This window comes from Gambusia affinis, linkage group LG06 (assembly GCF_019740435.1).
Source record: "Gambusia affinis linkage group LG06, SWU_Gaff_1.0, whole genome shotgun sequence".
Classification (NCBI taxonomy): domain Eukaryota; kingdom Metazoa; phylum Chordata; class Actinopteri; order Cyprinodontiformes; family Poeciliidae; genus Gambusia; species Gambusia affinis.
This window is the reverse complement of record NC_057873.1, coordinates 10,451,226-10,471,777: the sequence shown is the minus strand read 5'-3', so window position 1 is coordinate 10,471,777 and position 20,552 is coordinate 10,451,226. Positions and strand designations below refer to the sequence as shown.

The 20,552-nt window shown below is 36.7% G+C and overlaps 1 protein-coding gene across 4 annotated transcripts in view; it reads right to left on the bottom strand.

Annotated features, from left to right (window-relative positions):
* Positions 1-20,552, bottom strand: part of zgc:153039 (uncharacterized protein LOC767698 homolog) — a 60,040-nt gene that overhangs the window by 5,643 nt on the left and 33,845 nt on the right. For all 4 annotated transcript variants that reach the window (XM_044119521.1, XM_044119519.1, XM_044119518.1 and 1 more), the window contains 3 exons: positions 15,252-15,376; positions 5,491-5,683; positions 23-197 (listed from right to left, as the gene is read on the bottom strand). In XM_044119521.1, the coding sequence (XP_043975456.1) occupies positions 23-197; positions 5,491-5,683; positions 15,252-15,376 (493 nt within the window). The remainder of the gene's footprint in view (positions 1-22; positions 198-5,490; positions 5,684-15,251; positions 15,377-20,552) is intronic.

Genomic DNA, 20,552 nt, shown 5'->3' with positions numbered 1-20,552 from the left:
AGTAACTGGGGTATTTTCTTACTGAGGTCTCCTAGCTGGACGTGTCCTAGCACATAGAGGCCGCTCTTCTTGAGGTCATTGATCAAAGTGATGAGGCCCACGCTGCTGCGAGGGTTGGAAACCATGAGGAGGATCTGAGGTCTCCAGAACTTGATGTGGTCTTTCCTGACATCCAGCATCAGAAGGTATTTGCGTACCTGTAGCAGGAAAAAATGGGTTAGAAAATGAATTTCTCAACCAGTGTAATCCTTAATGTTTAAATAAGTTAAGTGATTTCAATCAAGGAGTTAATAAGCATATGGGACATTGACAAGCCAAGCACACGTCATTGTAGGACTAATGATAGATAACGAGTGACTGATTTGTCAGTCATACACATACCATTATTTTTATCTTCCATTTCAAGATCTGTGTAATGAATTGTATGTCTACTCTGTCTTGTATTTGTATTTAATGTAAACATATTTTATTCAGCTAATATTTTTTGCAGTTATACGTTTTATTTTGGTAAAACATATTCAGAAATTTTACATGCAAGTCAAAGCCCTGGGAGAAGATATACGAGTCTCTTTAGCACCTTTTAACCTTTTATGAAGACTAAATTTATAAAAACCACATGTCCAGTTCAACATGAATTTGAAATAGCTGGAAGTTCAAAAAGCAGTAAAGTGGCCCAGTTAGTCAAAAAGCAAAACAAAACAAAAAAAACCAAATATTAATGGGTAATAAGACAAAATGCCATGCAAGTGAACTACTTAGGAACTATATCCATATGTAGGATTAAATGCTAAAACCAAAATCTAAAATGAATTTATGCCAATCTTGGGAAGCCTGTTGCTGTATTTGAAGCTGCATTGTAAAAGCCTGACTCTGGCAGAAAAGTCCAGCTGATTAAGAACTTGATCCTAACTGGGGACTTCTGACCTTTTTGAGTGCTGCTAATAAAACCTGAAGTTACTGGAAAGTTGTGGAGAGTATATTTCTCAGAAGAAACCAGCAGAGAGATGATATGAACAAAGACAACTTGGAATGAGTCATCCAGTTATCTCACATTTAGATGAGTGGGACAGGGAAACAGCCTCAAGTGCTTCCCGCCAATTAAAGAGCTTGCACTTTTTGGCCGGAGGAAACTTCTACACAGGAAGAACACCACGTGAAGGGGTAAAAACACTTGAAAATAATTTTATTATAAAAACTCATTCAGGGTATGTTTTATTGGCTTGTGGTGGTGCTGGAACTTAAAAAAAAAAAAGAAAAAAAAGTGGAGTTTCGATTTAGGAATCAGCCTGAAAAAACAGACAAGAAATCATTCTGATAATGTCTAAGCAATGCAAGTTCAGCTCAATCTCCCGAAACTGCAAGTTAATGTGTGTCCGCGTGACTATCAATCAAAAACCAAGATACAAACACCATTATTACCATCATAATCTCCCCAACTGTAAAAGACAAAAAGACAAGGTCCCAGCAGCAAAGTCTAACTGCCTCCACTCAGCTAATCATCTGTCTCTCTTTATCTCCGTTTCCCTGTCTTCTCATCCATCAGACTATCATCATTTCACTGCTGCTTCTATCTCATCCATCACTTAGTTTCTCAATCATTCATCCCCTGCTTATATTCTGCTTCCACCTTCTCTCTCTGTGATACAATCAACACTTCTTGCCTCCATTTTGTCTTTTTATTCCCTCCTAAAAACAGCTGTCGACCGCCTACAATCTAGTTGCCTTTCTTTGTTGTTATGTACTAATGTGCTTTTCATCCCCGTCTCAATGTCACACCGCTGGCACTCCGATACACCAGCTACTGCTGGAGGGTGCAACTGTATGCATGTGGCACAGCATACATGCGCAGATGGGGTCTTTAGCTCAGCCTATCATTTGTATTATTTTTATCAAAGTGGGTTTCTTGCTCGAGGCGGATTTAGAACCCACTTTCACTGAATGATGAGAAGTGGGGGCGATGAAATGAGAAGGCCCATTTGTAAAATGAATATAAGACGACGTTAAGACGTAGATTTAAAGTTCATAGAAATGATTAATTACCTAATAAGCACATTTAATCCAATACAGGAGCCATATTTGTGTTGTGTACTCAAGGTGCTAAATGAATGCCACATAATGTTGCTTATCTCAACAAGCCTTGAATCAGCTAATAACTGCTATTTGTTACTGTCTACAGATTGAGACCAACACTGATCAGAAAACTGGTGTCTGTTAATGCCGAGGTTCTGGTCCAGTGGCACCAGAATATGAAGGAGTGGTCTGTACTTCAAAAAGGACTTCCACAGTTTCCACTTATTGCCTGTTGATAAAAATGGCTGCCCATCCTGAACTTGGTTTGGTTTGAGATTTCTTCCTGATAAAGTTATTCCTCTTCATTGACCTGCTGACCTTTCCTCCCAAATGGTGGGAATAGCATTGAAATCAAGGTTTGAATCCAGAATTTCCTTTGGAATTTTTAATCGGGGATCTACTAAAACAAAAGTTGTCTAGTGATAAAAAATAATAATTTTTAGCTTGGTTGACAAAAATATTAGACAATTTTCTAAATGGTAAAAAAAAGACACCAAAGTTAAACTTGGGCTGCAACTAACAATTATTTTAGTAATTAATTATTCTGGTGAATAATCTAAAAAAAAAAAAATTAATAAAAATATTGATGCATTCAGAAGAATTTTATTTAACCCATTAACCATTTTTATACATTATTAAGAATAAATTAAAAGATGGAAATAAATGATTACATTCCTATAAGAAAACAAACAGTTCATTTTATTGACATGGCATTACCATTTTGCATGCTTGATTGAAGCAAAAGATGTATCTGCAGCTAAAAAATACTTCTTATCAATCTATAGAAATCTTTCTCTTAAAACAACTTGACAGTTTGAAATCTGATTTTATTACATTCAATACGACCCATTAAGCTGCTCAGCTGCTGCCATTACATGGTGGCAAAAAGACCTCTGTCTTTGTCTTGTCTGCATGTCTGAAGCCATGCAGGTCTGCCTGATTGTGTGATTTTATAGAATATCAAAAACAAAAGACGTGTGAACAACTTTGTCTGAACAGCACAAGATTTGTCATTTTTTGTTTTGATTGAATTGATTCCTTGTGGACAAATGTCCTATTTACAGTGAGCGCAAAAATCAAACACAAATCCCAATCAGAGGTCAGTGTTAAAGTCTGCACACCAATTTGTTCCATTATTCAAGAGGAAACCATTTTTTCTTTACTGATGCTATCAAACCACTGATGAGCCATACAATTATTGTTCTTCATCGTTATTCTAAGGTATATGTTAACTCTACTTTAAGCTTGTTTAAAATCTGCAATAAAAAAAAACAAAAAAAAAACTTTGCTTCTTACAGATTCTCAAAGAACAAACTGACCGCTTTTCTTCACTTTCTTCATCCACTGCTCTCCAGGTTTCATTATTTGTTGCTATTTCGACTGTTAAATTTAGATTTTCTCAGTTTTTTTCTCTCCATAGAAGCTGCACCTCGTCTAATGGTGGCGTTCGTGCCTTTTCTGCAGGAAGGCCTTGGCTGAGATAATGTTGCCAACAATTAAGCATTCTCTTTCTTCAACTATTAACGTTTTACTTTTCATTAACATAGAAAGTACCCTTATGTCAGTTTTCTGTTTCTTTTTTTGAGCATTCTGCTTTGTCTTCTGAAACCCCCAGTTGGTTGTGGTAGATGGCAGCTTGCACTGAGCCAGGTTCTGCTGCGTTTCCATAGACAGAAAACTTTTCAAAGTAATTTGAAAAACAAGCAGAGCTTAACGCACTATTTGATAACAAGAATCAATTGTGAATGTATGTGCGGTTCAATTAACCTGAGCTATCTCTGTGGTTATGCTGCCTTTGATTTAAGCTGGTCTCTCCAACCTGCTGCTCTTTGGAAACATCCACAATGACTCTTGATTAAAAAAAAAACAACTAATGAAGCTATAATAACAAATACAGGTTTCAGCAATTTCTTTTACAGAATACAGTAATTGCAGTTGACTTCCAAAACAGAACGACAATTAAATTACCTGAAACATTTTTCAAAACCTATTTTTCTAGTCATTTGATTGGAATGTATGTGCTTTTTAACATCACTTTCCTCAACATCCCATAGAATAAAATTTTTCCATCCCTCTTTGCAAATGTTTAATATTTTTGAAACATGATATAAATAAAACTGTTGTTATGCTGACAGAGGACTTACTGACTACTTTTCTCCACTCCCTTGACATTACTGTCTTTTCTTTCCATTTATACTGCTGTAATTATTTTCAAATTCCCCTTATTAGAAATGAGAATAAAAAGACCTCTGGACCCATAACTTCTGTTTGTGTTTCTCTCATATCTGAATTGGTCAAGGGAGTGGGATGATATGCTAACAAATGTCCTGTTAAAGGTTTCTTCTTGCTTAGAGGTAGTTGTTCTTCTCCAGTCTAAATCTAGTTTGATAAGAATTAAAGTGCATGGAAGAAAGAGTTGAAGCACTCAAACCTGGAAAAACGTAACTGATTGCTGTTTTACAAGCTGCTAAAGCTGGATATATTGCACCTGTACCGAATTATCTGGAGTGAATTTGATTCTATATTTTAATATGAAGGGGATCTGTGCAATGGATTAATATGGATTTCACTGTGAAAGACCAGAAAAATAAAAGTAATTAAAGTGACTGCACTTTAATTACTTTCATGTACTTCTCTCTATCTACATCTGATAATGATTTTGAGGAATTGAACATGTATCCATCTATTAAATTTGAACTGCTGAACAAAGTTTGTTGTTGGGGCTACTGTGTCAAGATGAAGAAAAACCATAGGAGGGAGGGGTTGTGAGAAGTACAGAAAAAGAAAATCGTGTTAGGAAAAGCACAATAACTTAAGTAACTGTAATAATGTTCTGTCTCTTGACAAGCTGCTGGAAAACCCAGCCAACATCCCCCTCTCTGCCTGTAACCCCCAGCCTGAAGCATTGGCAACGGCTCCCCTCGGCTGCAGGCCCTTCTGACAACATTGGCCCCTCTTCTTGAAAATAGGCAACAGAGGACACAGCGAGCTGAATGATGGAGAGCGTGTGTTTGTGCCATAAATGTAGAGAGCTTTACTGAGGGAATAGATGCAGATGTGTGTTTTTGTGTGCTTTTCTGTCTGGTAAGCCCGATATAAACTTGATAGATGCCGGCTGTAGGAATGACAAGCCTTAATGTGTATGGTAGAGAAAAATAAAAAAAGCAGAGGCCGAACGTGTGTGTGTACTTCTGCTAAATGTAAAATGATTGGGAGGGGCAGTGGAGAGCGAGGCTGCATGTGTGTGTGTGTGTATACGGGCATCTATAAAACTGATAGAACGATTGCTTGGCAGAGGTACAGGATCGTGTAAAGCAGAGGGGATGAGATTTTAGTTGCTATAGAAATGACAAGCAGTATTGAGAGCGTGTCTGCGTTTGTATGTGTGTGTATGGGCGTGTGTGTGTGTGTGTCTCAGACCTGGTGGAAAATGAGAGCCTGGCTGATGTATCCCCAGCTGGACGTGGGGCTGAGGTAGTGAATCAGCAGGAGGAGGAGCAGCATGAAGGCAATGCTAGCTGAGGCGTAGATGGCGTTGATGAGGAACATCATGATGGCACAACCGATGATGCCCAGTATGCAGGTATGCCAGGTGAAGTAACGAAACGTGGGCCTGAGAGGGAAATAAGAGGGATGGACGTAAATCGCATAGTAGAAGTTGCAGAAAATTGAAAATGAATAAACAGGAGGGTAGAAACGCTGGCCTGTGATATTTGAAAATATTTCCATGAAGAAGAGAGCACAGTGGGGAAAAAAAATAAACTAAACAAAAAAACTTCCAATTTAGAGACTTTTTTCAATTCAAAATACCCCAGAGGATATTCATGTCTCTGGTTTCCAATTTAGTTTAGGTGTTTTCATTTTGAAATTAATTATTTTATAAGTATGTTTTGGATGAAATTTCAGCAAATCATCATGTTTTTTTTCCAGACATATGAATAAGAAGTGAACTAGAACTTGTTGGTCACATCATTTACCAGATGTAATGCACTTTAATATGCTCCTCTTAGTAAATGAGATTTAATTACAAGAACAAACTTTTGTCCTTGTGCTTTAGATAGTAATTGCTCAAAAACACATTTTAATTAAATAAAGTAGACGTTTATTAGGACATCTTAAATAGAGGTGCACCAAGACATCAGTCGATGACCGGAACGGGACAATTTACAGCACAGCCTGTCCTGTTGGGTGAAAGACCTGTTGGACAATGACTGACATCTTTTGGATGGAGTTGTTTAATTACTAAATATTTTTGTAGATATGCATCATAATGCACATTAAAGCCAAGTTTATTGTGTAGGTTACATATGAGAGGTAGTAGCTGGATGTGGACATAATGGAAATCAGTGGGGAACTTGTTACTGCTGGGGAAAGACTTCAGCATCTGCTGAGCAAGAGCATCAAGTGTGGGCTCCAGACTGTCAATATTTAGTCACAAGTTTCAAAACTTGGAAATATGGCTTGATGTTTCTTTATTATCATTTTATTTATTTTTTTTAACTCTCCAAAATACTAGGTATAAATAACACAAGGGAGCAAAAATCTATGAGACAAGGAACTTCATAGTTTACACTACAGAAATGTAGTTGTATCATTATTTAGCATCAATAAATTTGTTTTTTAGAAAACTTTTACCCAGACAGCATAATATTAGGGAAACATAAAATTGCAATTTTGTTTAACATTTCAATGAAATGGCCCGCATCTGCTTCACTACTCTTCTCCACATAACACCAAGCCCGCACAACTCTTCCTAAGCTTTATGATCTTGGTCACTAAGATGTTAGATTCCTTTTTTATTGACTTGGGATCAAAACAAGTGCGGCATTAATGCAAAGACAAGATCAATTAAACCCAAAGCGATGCAGATAATTAGCCACTTTTTGCTGTTGTAGCTTTCTTAGCGTTTGTGTGCAGAAGCCTATAATTTGGAAAACAAAGATCTGTTCATCTCACTTTCTAGGAACTAGATGGAGGTGTGAGATACACATTAAATTTTAATTTAACATTTTTTACTGGATCATGTAATTGACCTCAATTTTCCTGCAGCATTTGAAGGCGTGTAGATGAGCAGCCGTAAAAATGGAAGGAGCTTTAATTACACACCTCAAATGAAACATGGTGGGTGTTTCCTCCATAGATCAATACCCATTTTTTGACTAAGAGGCAAAAATTAACAATCAATAAACATGAAACTGAAGCAATGCGTAGCCCTAAACAGAGAAGAGAGAACAGAAAATAGTTGGAGCGTGAAGGGATTGACAGATGAGAACAGTGAAAACCTGGATGGATCTAAATTTATAAACCTGAAAATGGATATTTTGAAAGCTCATAGATGGTGAAAGGTAATTTCTTGTAATGGGCTTGAAACAAACTCCCTCTGTAAAACAGACAGTATTTGTACCCCAACATCATCATATGCCAGGCAAGTCCAGATTAAAATATCGGAACAAATACTGAAAAAGCATTTCATAGTATATTCCGTAACATATGCAGAAAACCTTTTCTGATAGGCCAATACTTTATTACAATTTCTGTCTATCAAATTTATAAGATTAATGAGAAAGAATGTTTGTCCCTTATAATAAAGAAAAAAAACAGGACAGTCTGCTTGTCTTTTAAGTCATGCTACAATTGACCAATAAAGTTCAGTAATCACAGAAAGTCATTCAAGAACGTTGTCGTTCTAACAGTTTCTCAACTGATATCTCCATTGCCAGATGAGGCTGTAGCATCGGGTTACTGTCTAACATCTTGTAAACAACATTCAGCCACAACTGTCCATTAATCAAAGATGAATAATTACATTTACCGACAGATTCGGTTGGTGACAAATGAGACCAAAATAAAATTTGTTTACTTGATCAATCATCCACACCCCTCCTTATGAGGTGAAAGCTGATAAATATTGTCCAATAGTCTGATTTATGAATCAATAGCACAATGCTGGCATTTCCTTTAGGCTCAGTTGTATTTGGTGTTTAGCAGAAATGAAAGACTCCATCAACAGTAAATCAAAATGTTAAGGATTGGGGGAAAAATGGCCAATAGCCAATAAGTGCTGCTTTTGGCTCATGCCCTAATAGTCCAGAAGACAATTTGGTCACGTACATTTCATTAAATAGCCTAAATGGGACATTAGCTGTACATTAACCTTCATAGGATGACAGCAATGGACAATGGCAATATCACAAAAAATTCAGCAAAGAAAAAGTTCTCTCTCATAGTAAGTCTTATTTAACATGCAATAAGAATTCTAAACAATGACGGGCATTTGAATGCCTTACAGTTCCCCAACATGAGCTGGACAATACATCAATTCTCAATGAAAACAAAAATGAGCAACAGGAAAATGGAAAAGGACTGCTTTCCATTTTGAGTAGTATATTATTTCAGGGTCCATGAATTCAAATCCATCTTGCAAATATTGCGTTTGGCCAATCAGATGAACTTCCAATTGTATTTAGGCTCACAATTGATTGGAATCAGAATAAACAAGATAGATCAGAGAGAGAGAGTGTACTTATGGTTAATCTTTGTGATAAAAATGTTGGACAATCACAATCACAATCCCCATCACTATTGCAATATTCAGTCATAATTTGAAATTTCATGCTTTCTGAATGTGCAACACTGGGATAAACACTAAGACAAGGTTCTCTAACATTGTTCGCTTTCCATTAGCATTGTACCAGAAAAACTATTATATTACTATTGTATAAAGGAAAACTTTATACAGGGCTCCACTTTGGTAGAGATTTTAGCCCATCCTTGTTTGTTCTGGCTGTTGAACAACAGTCTTGAAACTTTACTTTTATTTCCCCTTGACTTGATCACTTAACGCAAGCGTTGGCCACCATTTTCCAATCTTCCCCTCCGTCCCATCTGAGAGTAGAATTAATTACAGTAAAAGCCTGCCCACCTGGTAAACCATCCCCCACTCATCCTTTTAGTCTCTGCAGGAACCGTTGCTGCTGATCAGAAGGTCTCCACTTAGCCACCTCCCCATCTCCCATCTTGCTTGCTCTCCCGCAACTGATGTCACTTAGCTGAGACAGCAAAAATCACCCTACACGAAAAAAACTTGCCACAGATCAAGTCCTTGGAGATATAAAAAGGATGGAGAGTGGAGAGCTAGCTTGCAGCCAAAAAACATACGTCATATCAGAAGGGAAAGTGGGGACAGACACACAACCAGGGGAAGACTGCCAGGAGATGCCACATTCTATAAGTGAGAGGTCTGAGTGTGTGAGACATTACGTCAGGCTGCCTCTAACATCAGGGAGGGACCAGCTTAGACCGCTTTGACCTTAAGAAAACTGTACTTAATTGATATTGGATCAACTTGGTAAATGACAACTATTTCTCCTCATTGGGGCTGTATCAAGGAGAGTGTGACTTCAAGTTGGAGTTGACATTCAAGTTTGGATGGGGCAAAAGTAAAGATTCTCTCAAGTGTTCTATTTAAAGTGCCTGGAGAAGTCTAGCTAAGATTTCAAGTTGTGAACCTATTACTGACTAAATTTCAGAGTGCTTTTCTCAGTACAACTTATTAAAATATACCCTCAAGGTTCACGAACCATCAAGGACTCAAACCTGAAAAAAAATATTAAAGGAGGCAGTTTAATGGTCATTCTGAAATTTCAAGTATGGCATTGATCACAGTTTCTTGTGAGCCAGAAAAGAGAAAAAAAGGTATTCAATGATAATCGATGGTAGAAAAATAAAAAAAGCCGTTTCACCTCAAAAATGTGGGTATTTCAGATTTTCTAAAGTGACATTTTGTTGAGACTGAAAGTATTTTAAGATGACTGAAACTATTTCTGCTGCCATTACCTTTAAAACTAATCTCCCTTTAATCAGGATGAATGTTGTGTCCAGTTTAAATGTAAAGGTGTTGGATTTTGAGTAGTCAGTTTGAAATAAAATAAGAAAAAACAAGAATGCCAACTGAAGTCAGAGCTTGGACTAGTATCTCTGTCACAGAAGTCACTCAAATCCATATTTCCACTTCTAATATGAATGCTGTACATAGAAAACAAAGTGTGTCCAAATTCAATGGACACACTATGCAGTTACTTACTTCAAAGCAACAGCATACTTCGAAGCCCAGTTACATCACATCAACGCAATGAACGCCATCTATTTTTAAAAAAATTATTATTACTGTTTTTTGGTTTCAGCAAATATCCTGACACTTGTGTATTAAATCTTGGCTAGTGACTGTGTAATATAGTGTGTATTTGTGTTTTTCCTAGTGAATATTCAAGTGGGTTTGAGTCTTTAGTCTAAGTGGCCACAGAAGCAGGACATAAAGCACCCTCTGAGCAACACTTCCTGTAGCTGGAAGCACCAGTGATAAAGATGCAGCCAATACCAGACACTGTACACAAGACACACTCACAAAAGATAAAAATACAAACATTCTTAAGATGAGAACGTTCAACCACACACTTCTCGGAAAAAGAAAAATTTGACTATGATGACAGACAAAACACTCTCCAAAGTTACCGCTCTCTTGTTGAAACACACATACACACCCAGACACACTTAACAAGCAGGCATCTTTTCCGCTACATCATAATTTCAGCCCCTTCCCTCCCCTACACAGCAGCAAATTCAAGGGAAAGGGAAATATTTCTGCTAAATTAGTTATGCTAATTACAGAGCAGCTCTCAGGGGGAGAGAAAGCGCTAAATGGCTTTTAATTCTTTTCGCCTGGAAAGAGATGTGGGAAAGCGCCAGACAGAGAACAGAGAGAAAAGAGCACACAACAAAAATGTGAGGAGAAAAAAGAAAAATTAAACCAATAAACACAAACAACTGGCATTAAAATTAGTCTGGTGGCACAGCAACAGTGAACTAACTGAATTAACAACTCAGGGGAGAAGGCACAAAATAGGCAAGCGTCCAGACAACAAGTCTTCTTATCGGCTCTGGGAGCCCCGGGGCCCCTGGCCAACAGGGAGGGGACAGTAGAAAAAGTTAGAGAGCTAACTTTGTGTCAGGCTTTGCCAGCGGTCACATACTGATAATGAGGCCTGAGCCGATAGTACACAGTTCTGTGCATCCAAAGCACCAGAGCAAATGTTAGCTTTATTCTTTCATACTAACTTAGAAGTGTTTTACTGTTGGAGAAAACTATTATTTCCTGGCAGTCTGGTTCTGATCGTTTGCAATAATAGAAGTTACTCTAACTTTGGAGACTAAAGCAAAATCTTTTAACTTCCCAGAAAAACTAATCACCCACAAACATTTTAGGTGTAAATACATGGGTGTTTGTTTTTTTATAAAGATGGGTAGATAACAGCGAATGTTTTCTCTTCAATACAAGATAAACAACTCATTTCATGACAGTGTGAGGGTAGGATTTGAAGAGACAAGTGTGTATACTGCATTTCTTACACTAATACTGAGGTGATCCTAATGACAACAGTATTGAGAATGTCGTTATTGGGTTTTACAAAGAAAAAAAAAAGTTGCAGAAATCTCAAACTGTATTTTAAAATGTGTAATGTTTAAGTAAAAGCAGTCGAGACACATGCACTAATAGAAAACTCAGAATCAGATTAATGCACATTAAAAATACCTTAGATACTGAACTGCAAAGCTATATAAAAAGAGTAAAGGGCACATTGAGTGAATATATAGTACTTTTTAAGTCCTACCGATTACTTATATAGATTTACACCACAGCAACATTCACCGTCAACAATTCACACTCACTAGTGTAACCTTGAGAGAGAAAGCAGACCATTATAAATAATGCTATTATTTACTTTTTGCTCTTTTTGCAGTGAAACTTTTAATAGCTTGCTCCTCAAAATGATCACTGATTTTGTTAAAAAATAAAGTGTACGATATTCTTCCTTGATATTCAATCAATTCTTAGTAGATAATTAAGTGTGAATACATAGATAAAGAGTGTAGTTTGACTAATTGTACAAATCACAGTTAATAATAAATGTCCTTATTTCATCACCTTTACATATTCAGACCAGAGATTTTACTTGGGGCCCCTTTGGTGGCCCCAATTCTGGCCTCCAAGTGCTGCTTTGTACAAGAAACAGTGTTCTATCAGAACATAAAGAAAGATAGAAAGACTGTCATAAACACAAACACATTTTAAAAATGCCGTAAAATTGGTAACCAAAATACCATTTGGCTTCTATGGAAAATTTCATGAATAAAACGCTAAGTACAGCAATCAGAACAGATTACTTGATACATATGACGGCAGCAGTCAGTACAGTCTCTCTTTTGTTGTGAAAAGCATTGTTAACAGAGAAAAAAAGTATTAACAAAATATAATCCACAGTTTCCACTACTGTTTCACAACCAGCACACACCAAAATAGGACATGATTTTTAAAAACTTGTGATAAACAACTTCTACATTAGGGACTAAAGCTTGAATGTGAATGAAAAGGATTCTTTTTGAGCAAAGGAAGGGAAGTAACTGTTTAAATCCTAGACAATGATGAGGAAAAAATCCATGTATAATGAGCTTCAAAAGTCAGACCATTGACTCCTGTTCTGATATTACCAGACGTGGAAATCTGACAATGAGAATAATTAGGCTCATGAACCATCCATTACATATGACCAGATTTATAGGTCATTTCTTTGTTCAATCACAGTCATTCTGGCATGTTATTTTGTTAGTGCGAGGACTGAAACCATTGTTATTAGGGCATCCGTGCATATTCAATGCTCCAGCCCTGCTTCACTGCTTCTGGTATAGATCAGAATAAGGCATTTACTGAACTGTCAGCCTTGTTCATTCATGCAGAACCAGCATGGCTGTACTTTCACTAATCCAATAAAAATTTTGACAATGCACCTGAACTGCCATTTCATCATAAAATAATTCAAAAGAGCCAGACAAAATTGGTTCTGCTGCATTACACCACTGGACGCTCCTACAGTTGTGCAATGTAAATATGACCATCTTTAGTATGCAGGCACACAGACACACAAGTAGTAAAGCACAGTGAAGGACAGAGTCACAAAAATCTATTCATTTATCATGTTCAACATGTTTTAAAGAAATATCTTCAGAAGTTGGTTATTTCATTTAGCATTTGCTCTGGAAGCTGAAAACAAAACAGCTAGTTTTTTTTATAGCTTTTAAGAAAATAGACACTGCAGGAGAAATTGTATAGCAGTTTTGGACCACACTTCTGAAAGGGATAGTGCAATAACTAATCAAAAGTGATGAGCTTCTTTATATTTGCCAAGTTGAAATGTTTACTTTAGCAAAACCAGAACATACCCACCAAAAATAATTGTTACATCTTAGCTTATTAATATATTTGGCATCCTTTTTACTCAGACGTTAATTAAGCCAGGAGGAGGAGTTGGAAACATCTTACAGGTGAGTCTTTCCCTTCAGGTAAGTTATTAAATTCCTAACCTTCTCTACTTAGATTCAAATGTTTGGTTAATGATCAGACTTGAAACATTACCCTTTGCATTAATGTAGACTTAAAAATGACAATGTTAAACAAAAACATTTAAAAATGTATGCTTTATATAAATCTTCCTTGACTGAGGTTTAATGGAAACATCACAATTGTGAATTTTTTTTTTTTTTTCTGTGATTAGCTGAATATCTTAAAAGTTTTGTGCATTTGTAATGGAAACACATCTACTCTAGACGGTGATAATATAAAAGGTGTTTATGTTTTCTCCTGATATAATGCAACTGAAGACAATAATGAGAAAAATAAACATCTTGAAAACTGTAAAGATACAGATAGTGCTCCAGACCACATGGACCAACATGAACCCCATTTGGTAAATAATTTGCTGAATAATTCACAACCAACCAATTTGTGATCATATGATAACTCTGGTTGGGAAGATCATAGCGTCATAATATCAAGGCTCTGTTGGAGGGTCTGCCAGCTAAACGTAGTGACATATTACTGCACATTGAATCAATATGCTTTATGTAACTTTTAGGATAAAACCTATTGGTTTATATAATAACACTAAGTGGCTGCTTGACCTTGCATTTTTTAACAGTCATCACTTGGAAGTTGAGTCATCTGAAAATTTTCACAGATATGGATAGTTCTTTCAGTTTATTAAAAGCTTATTTAAACATTTGTGGAACATTTAGTAGAATAACATGCTCATTTTAAAGTTGTAAATAAAATGTATATGTGAAAATACATAAACCGAATCAATGAATGTATGCTGTAATATTGTTTTCTATCTGGGTAAATTATTTCCGTGAAGAATAATTACTATTTGATCAGAAAATCTCTTCAAATGTATAATAATTGATTATCACTGTTATTGAGTGTGACTCGTGTAGCTTGTTGCTATTCTAAATGTTTGTATGTAACAAGTAGTCCTTCGTATTGTTTAGGATCCTTTAAGCATCTCCCTTTTTCAAGAAGATCATTTGAGCTGCAGTCTGCTGATGCGTCTGCGATAACAGAAGCTTAAGTGTCGTTAACATGCACTGCAACTCATTTCTGAGTATTGCCGCAGAAGAATATCTAACTCTTAAACCAGCACTGGATGCAATCTGTCAGAACAATAAAGCAACATGTGATGTTTATACTATTTCATTCCTCCACTGCAAATAAAACTCAAGTGGTTTAAATATTTCCTACAAGAAGCCGCCGCCTCTGGATAAACAGCATGCTTACTCGATTGAGGAGGTTATTTTCTACACAACAACATCAGCACCTGACAAGGAGATGTGAAATGACTCATAAAAAGGTGCATAGTGATTCAAATTCCAAACTCTGGTTGTGCCATAATATCATCCAGTCACACAAACCTCCACCATGTCCGCAGGTAATCTGAGCGATGCAAGAGAATATTATCAGCGAGCTCTTATAAATCAGTATCACTGCAAGTGACTAAGGAATACGAATTCACATGTACACACAAACACTGTAAATTTTAATCTCTAAGCATCACCACGCGTCGTTACTCCCACATCTAGCTCAGGCCTCACCCTCAGTCGGTTTATTGTTAGTCCCTGTTCTACATGAGTGGCACTGGCCAGTTTTATGTTTTTTAATTAGTATACCATCACTGTAGCAGCATTAAGCAGGCAAACAACCTCTCCCACAGAGATATAAAATGTCAGAGAATAAGACAAAAAAAAAAACAAAAAACAAAAACAAATTGAGGTGCGTGTCTGTTCTGCATGGGTACCTGAAATTAGGTGCAGATGCCCATTCGAGGGCAAGGCAAGCCAAGTCCACGGCAGCATACACCAGCAAGAAGAAAATGGTCACAATGCTGGCGATGGTGTTGAGCTTTCCTGAAAACAGCACCAGCTACAGAGAAAGAAAGGCCAAAAAAAAACATTGAGGGAAAAATCAGGAAGGGAGAATTAACATTCAGAAACAGAAACAACATTAATAAGTTAAAATAAAATACAAACATTTAGCATTAAATTTTATGTGGGATTGGAGTGAAAAAGTCATTATGCTAATCCTTTTGAAGGATGTTTAAAAGCATGTTAAAATTTGCCTCTGAATATTTATTCAACTGCTCCTTTTTTTTTTTTTTTTTACTTTGACCAAATAAAATCAGAAATGTGCATTTTTTAGCAGTTTTATAAACAGAAGCTCTCACAAAAACATACCAATTAAATGCAATGCTTCATTACAAAAAGGACACGCCAAGCTGGAGTTACATGCACTAACTACCACCGATGTTCTTCTAAAGTGGAGTTATAAGTGTTGGACCCCAATTCATTTTAGCAAAACATTGATAGTCCAATGTGCTTGTAAAAAGCCTTGTGACTGGAAGGGGTTGATTTTTAACTTGAACTCCCCAATCCATCAGTTGCTGGTAAGAAACTTAAAAAGCAAATCTTATTTCAGATCAGTCAACATACTAAACAAATATTCTAACAGGCCGTGCTTGGTTAAATTCAAGCTTGAAGTTAGCCATTTTCAGCATCGGCGTGCTACTATTGAAGTTAACCACCAACTCGATTTCCTGTAAGAGCAAATACAGTGAAGCTGAAAGTGTCTGCCGTGATGTCAACCTACTGGACCAGAGACAAAGTAGGGTTGCAAAAAGACTCCTGTGAAAAAGAAACGCATTTCTAAATAAACCCTTTTCAGCCAGAGCAAATTTTCTTGTAAAAGCACATTACAGAAAGCCAAACTTTTGATAGAGTTAAGACTACTAATAATCACCTGGTTACACTTTGGTTTATTTTGGTCATCACATCAGGCATACATCACGTCAGGAGTAACACACTTTTAAAAATGCATGCTATTGCATTTTCTGGTGGGGCTTGTAAGAACCACAGGGTGCAGTGGGTCCAGTGAGGAACCAACTGATTGAGGCAAAGGTTCACTTTTAATTAAGATGGTATCTAAGCTGCTGCTGGGCTACATGAACTCAGCTATGTTAGCTGTGACAGCTGCGTGACAGCACAGCCAAGTTTGGTTCCTTGTTATTTAAATTCAAAGCAGCTCATTTGGAGGGGGAGTTGTACATCTAATGAGACTTGCTGCTGCACAAGACTGGAGGTGCAGAAGATGAAGTTGTTCTGAAGATGACCATGATATGAGTACTGCTCCCTGCCATGTCCACTGATATAAAAATGTGTGAACATAGCTAAGCACAACTTACCCTTAGCTACTCCAGAAGAACTAAGAAAAGAGTAAAACCTAGTTTAAGCCGATGGAATTCTTGTAAGATGTTAGTAATTTACCAAATCGTGAGTATAGTTAATACACTTTTAAACAGAAATATACAAATATGCTGAATAAATGATTAGAATATTAGCAAAGAGGTTATGAAGCCCAATCAAATGCAAATTCAAAACTCAGCTTTCAGATCTGGACAACAGATGTCTATGTAAAGTTACAATTTAAGGCTATGCTAATAAGCTCAGTTTAAGAACAGAAATATAAACCAGAATTAAACTTTAAATCACTCAGAGAAGCTGTGACAAACTAGTTCATAAGCGTTTGAGTTATTTTTATATGAAATTACTTTATGTGACATTTCTAATTAGATCTACAAATAAAAACCACAGACAACTTAACCAGTTGGTTCCTCAATGGAGCCACTGCACCCTGTGGTTCTTACAAGCCCCCCTCAGCCAAGTAACCATTGAAATACGTTTTAATAAAGATTCAGGACTTTCAAAAACACTGGGAACACTATGCACAACCACAGAACACATTAAAAACATTTAATAATTTAGATTTTTGAATGAATAATGTCAGCTCATTTTGCTTTGACCTTACAAGGATTGCATTTATTAAGGCTCTCCATTTCATGCGATGGATAAAATTGTAGGGGGGGAATTGTTAGAATATGCAAAGATATGCAGCCAGCCATGCAGATTTTAAACCCAGATATATATATATATATATTATTTTTGCTTAACTGTAGAATTGTAGCTATAATTAAAATACTAGGAGACATTTTAGTGTCCCAATGTTATACCACAGGAGAGAAGGTTAAGCAGTCTATTTCTCAAGAACAGCTGTCCTTTACATTTGACCCAAAAACAATTGGGTTCTCCCACTAAATTAAAAAGATTGATGGGGTCATTATCAAGCGAAAATGGGTGTGCCTGATGGGAGTGAAAAGTGGCAAATAAAAATAAATGTAGCACACCTGCTTTAAACACATGTTTCATAGACACAAATATATTTCAGAACCCCCAGCTTTCATACCAAGTGGGGCATAGTTTTTATCCAAGTCCTCTCTGCTTCATGTGTAGAATTCTCAACCAGTCCGTTTCTCAGCTGATGAAGATCTTGGTTCGCTTACCACAGAATTATTCTGAACTTTTCCCAGAATCTTCAACAGCTGGAGTGTTTCAAAACACCACTATGTGAATGTTTAAAACACAATGACTGAATTATTTTTTTCTACACCTTCCAAGTCCTGTATTCTGTCCTTACTCCTAGATCCCAGTTGGACACTTTGCGCACACACACAGGCCTACATATAAACACACACTTCCTTCTGATAAAAAAACAAAAACATGCCTTAAATCCAAACAACAAAATAACAAAAGTATTAAGGAATAACAGTTATTCCATCAAATGCCAAGCCTCCAGGCATGTGCTTTGTTTTCTATATTTGTCTTGGTTTTGTTTTTATATCTGTAAAACAATAACATTGACGTCACAGTATTGAGCCTTCAAAGTTAGTATAATCCACACGCAAGTAATTAACAGCAAAATCTCTCTTTATTTTAAGCTCTAATATTTTACTGTGTTTTGTTGGAGTTTAGATTGCATGTGATTCAAAAACATTTAATTCTAGTTTATCGGACTAACATTTCCATTGCTGCCAATTAGCCTGAAGATTCCTCTCTCATTTTCTCTGTGTTGTTAATTGCTGGTAATTGCATGTTTTTTTTTATTTTTAAAAGTGCTGAATAAATTAAGTTTGACTGAATGATTGAAACTAAAACACAACAGGATCTAAAGAGTAAACAAAATAGAACGTCAGTTCAAATCAATTATTCACAAGCACTCTAGGTTTAATGCTGTACTCAGACATTTGGACAATTTTCATTAGCATAAAATCAGGTAGACCCATCAAAGTGATTTAGTGTGTTCACTGTGCGATTGAAACTCATTACAAACAATGAGCTGTATTTTTGACTGTGGCATTAATACGTTCAAATTTAACAAACTGGACATTTTCCATCATAACGAACCACCCTGATAGTGTGTAAATCTCAGTGTGAGGTCGACTGTACTGAGCTCTGTGGGCTTTCCATAATAAAGTGTGCTTTCTTTATCTGCATACAAGCGGCAAAGGCTGATCCCACAGAACTGAAAGATAACTGCTGCACTGTGCACACACAGAGCAGAAGCTTTCTCTCCAATTATCATGTGTTTTATGACTGGCTGTTAAGAAGCTCCACCGAGTGGGAGCATATTTCTCTGAGCTCAAGGGCATGTTGTTGGTGTTTACAGAGTGGAGAGGAATGCGCCAGCATGCCGAAGACTAACTTTGTAACTATGACGCTGAGGTAAAAGAAAAAGGAGAGAATGGAGGATTGCTAATGACAGGAAGCTGAGATTAATGTTGTCACATTGACAGGTGGTTAGAAAAAGGGAGAAACTGTCTTGGGATGAGCAGCAGGAGGAGTGAGTAAAGAAAAAGGGGAAACATGGGAGGTAAAGGAGACAGAAAGAAAAATGAAAATGAGAAAGTGGGCAAGAGAACATCCTGACCTCTGGCCATCAAAGTTAGTGGGTGTTTCTCCAGTACTCCCCTGGGAGCCTGCTCCACCAGAGCATTAATTAGCCATTAACTTGAACACAGGCTAGCAGAGACGACTGCTGTGACTGTACACTGACTGTGAGGTGTGCAAGTGTGCACGCGAGCATGATAAATCACTGCGGGAATTATTTAAGCTTGCCGATCTGAGAGATATTTTACTGGAAAGCAACACGCATAAATAGTCATCCATTTCACTAAACTACATCTGTGCTCAAACATTTCAAATACAACAAAGTGAGAAGAAACTGGTCAGATGTGCTCATGTGAAACTGTTTGAGCAGTCATCATACATATTTCAACAACTCGTAGTCCCACTGTGGGTGCATATGATCAAAAATAAAATCAACAACAGCTTTAACGTTAATGTTTTAATACCTAAAAATTGCAGTAATGAGTGGCTAAGCTGCAAATAAGGGTGTAAAACAACCTTCTGGCAAAAGCTTAAGTAAATATTTATACACCAGCTTGAGTTTAAATTGATTAGCATGAGCCTGGGCAGTAAGAGCTCCTAGTAGTTGGTCTAACAACACAAAGTTGGAGGTTGCCTGTTCCTCCTGTGGGTCTCCTTTGGAGATTGTTATAGAAATGTTCCAGTGCCTGCAAGCATTTTTTTACATTAAAAAAATGCTTTTAAATCAGATTTAAATGTATGTTTTTTAAGTTATTAAGGTTATCAAAATAGGATATGACTAACACACAGGTTTTAACTGAGTATTTGAATAAAGTTGCCAACTAATAGACCCAAAAATGTAAAGGTGCTGCTATTTTTAACAGCAAATCAACTATGTTGGTAGCCAAGCGGGACAGTAAACAGTTTGACTTTGCTCCCCTTGATGAAATCAAAAGACACTTTAAATAACATGCAACTCTCAACTAAACAAAGGATATGCTAAATATCGAACTATGCAGCAACTAATTTGTGGAGCAATGTGAAATTTTATTTGCAATACTTTGCAAATCATTGTATTGTGTTTTTATTTATGTTTTACACAATGTCTCAATTTCAATTGGGGTTTCATCTCTCCAAATCTGGCTGTCTGGACTGTAAGGGAGCACAAAGCAAGAGACTTTTTGAGATGGAAGAAAGTTTTAGTCTCCAATCAGAAGAAATTATTTTACCTAGACTGTCCTTATGGCTTCCAATGTTACTGCCATGACCAGGAATTCCCACTGGAAATGTTTTTTTTTTCATGATCAGGAGCTTTTTCTTCCAATGGAACAATAGAGCTTTGA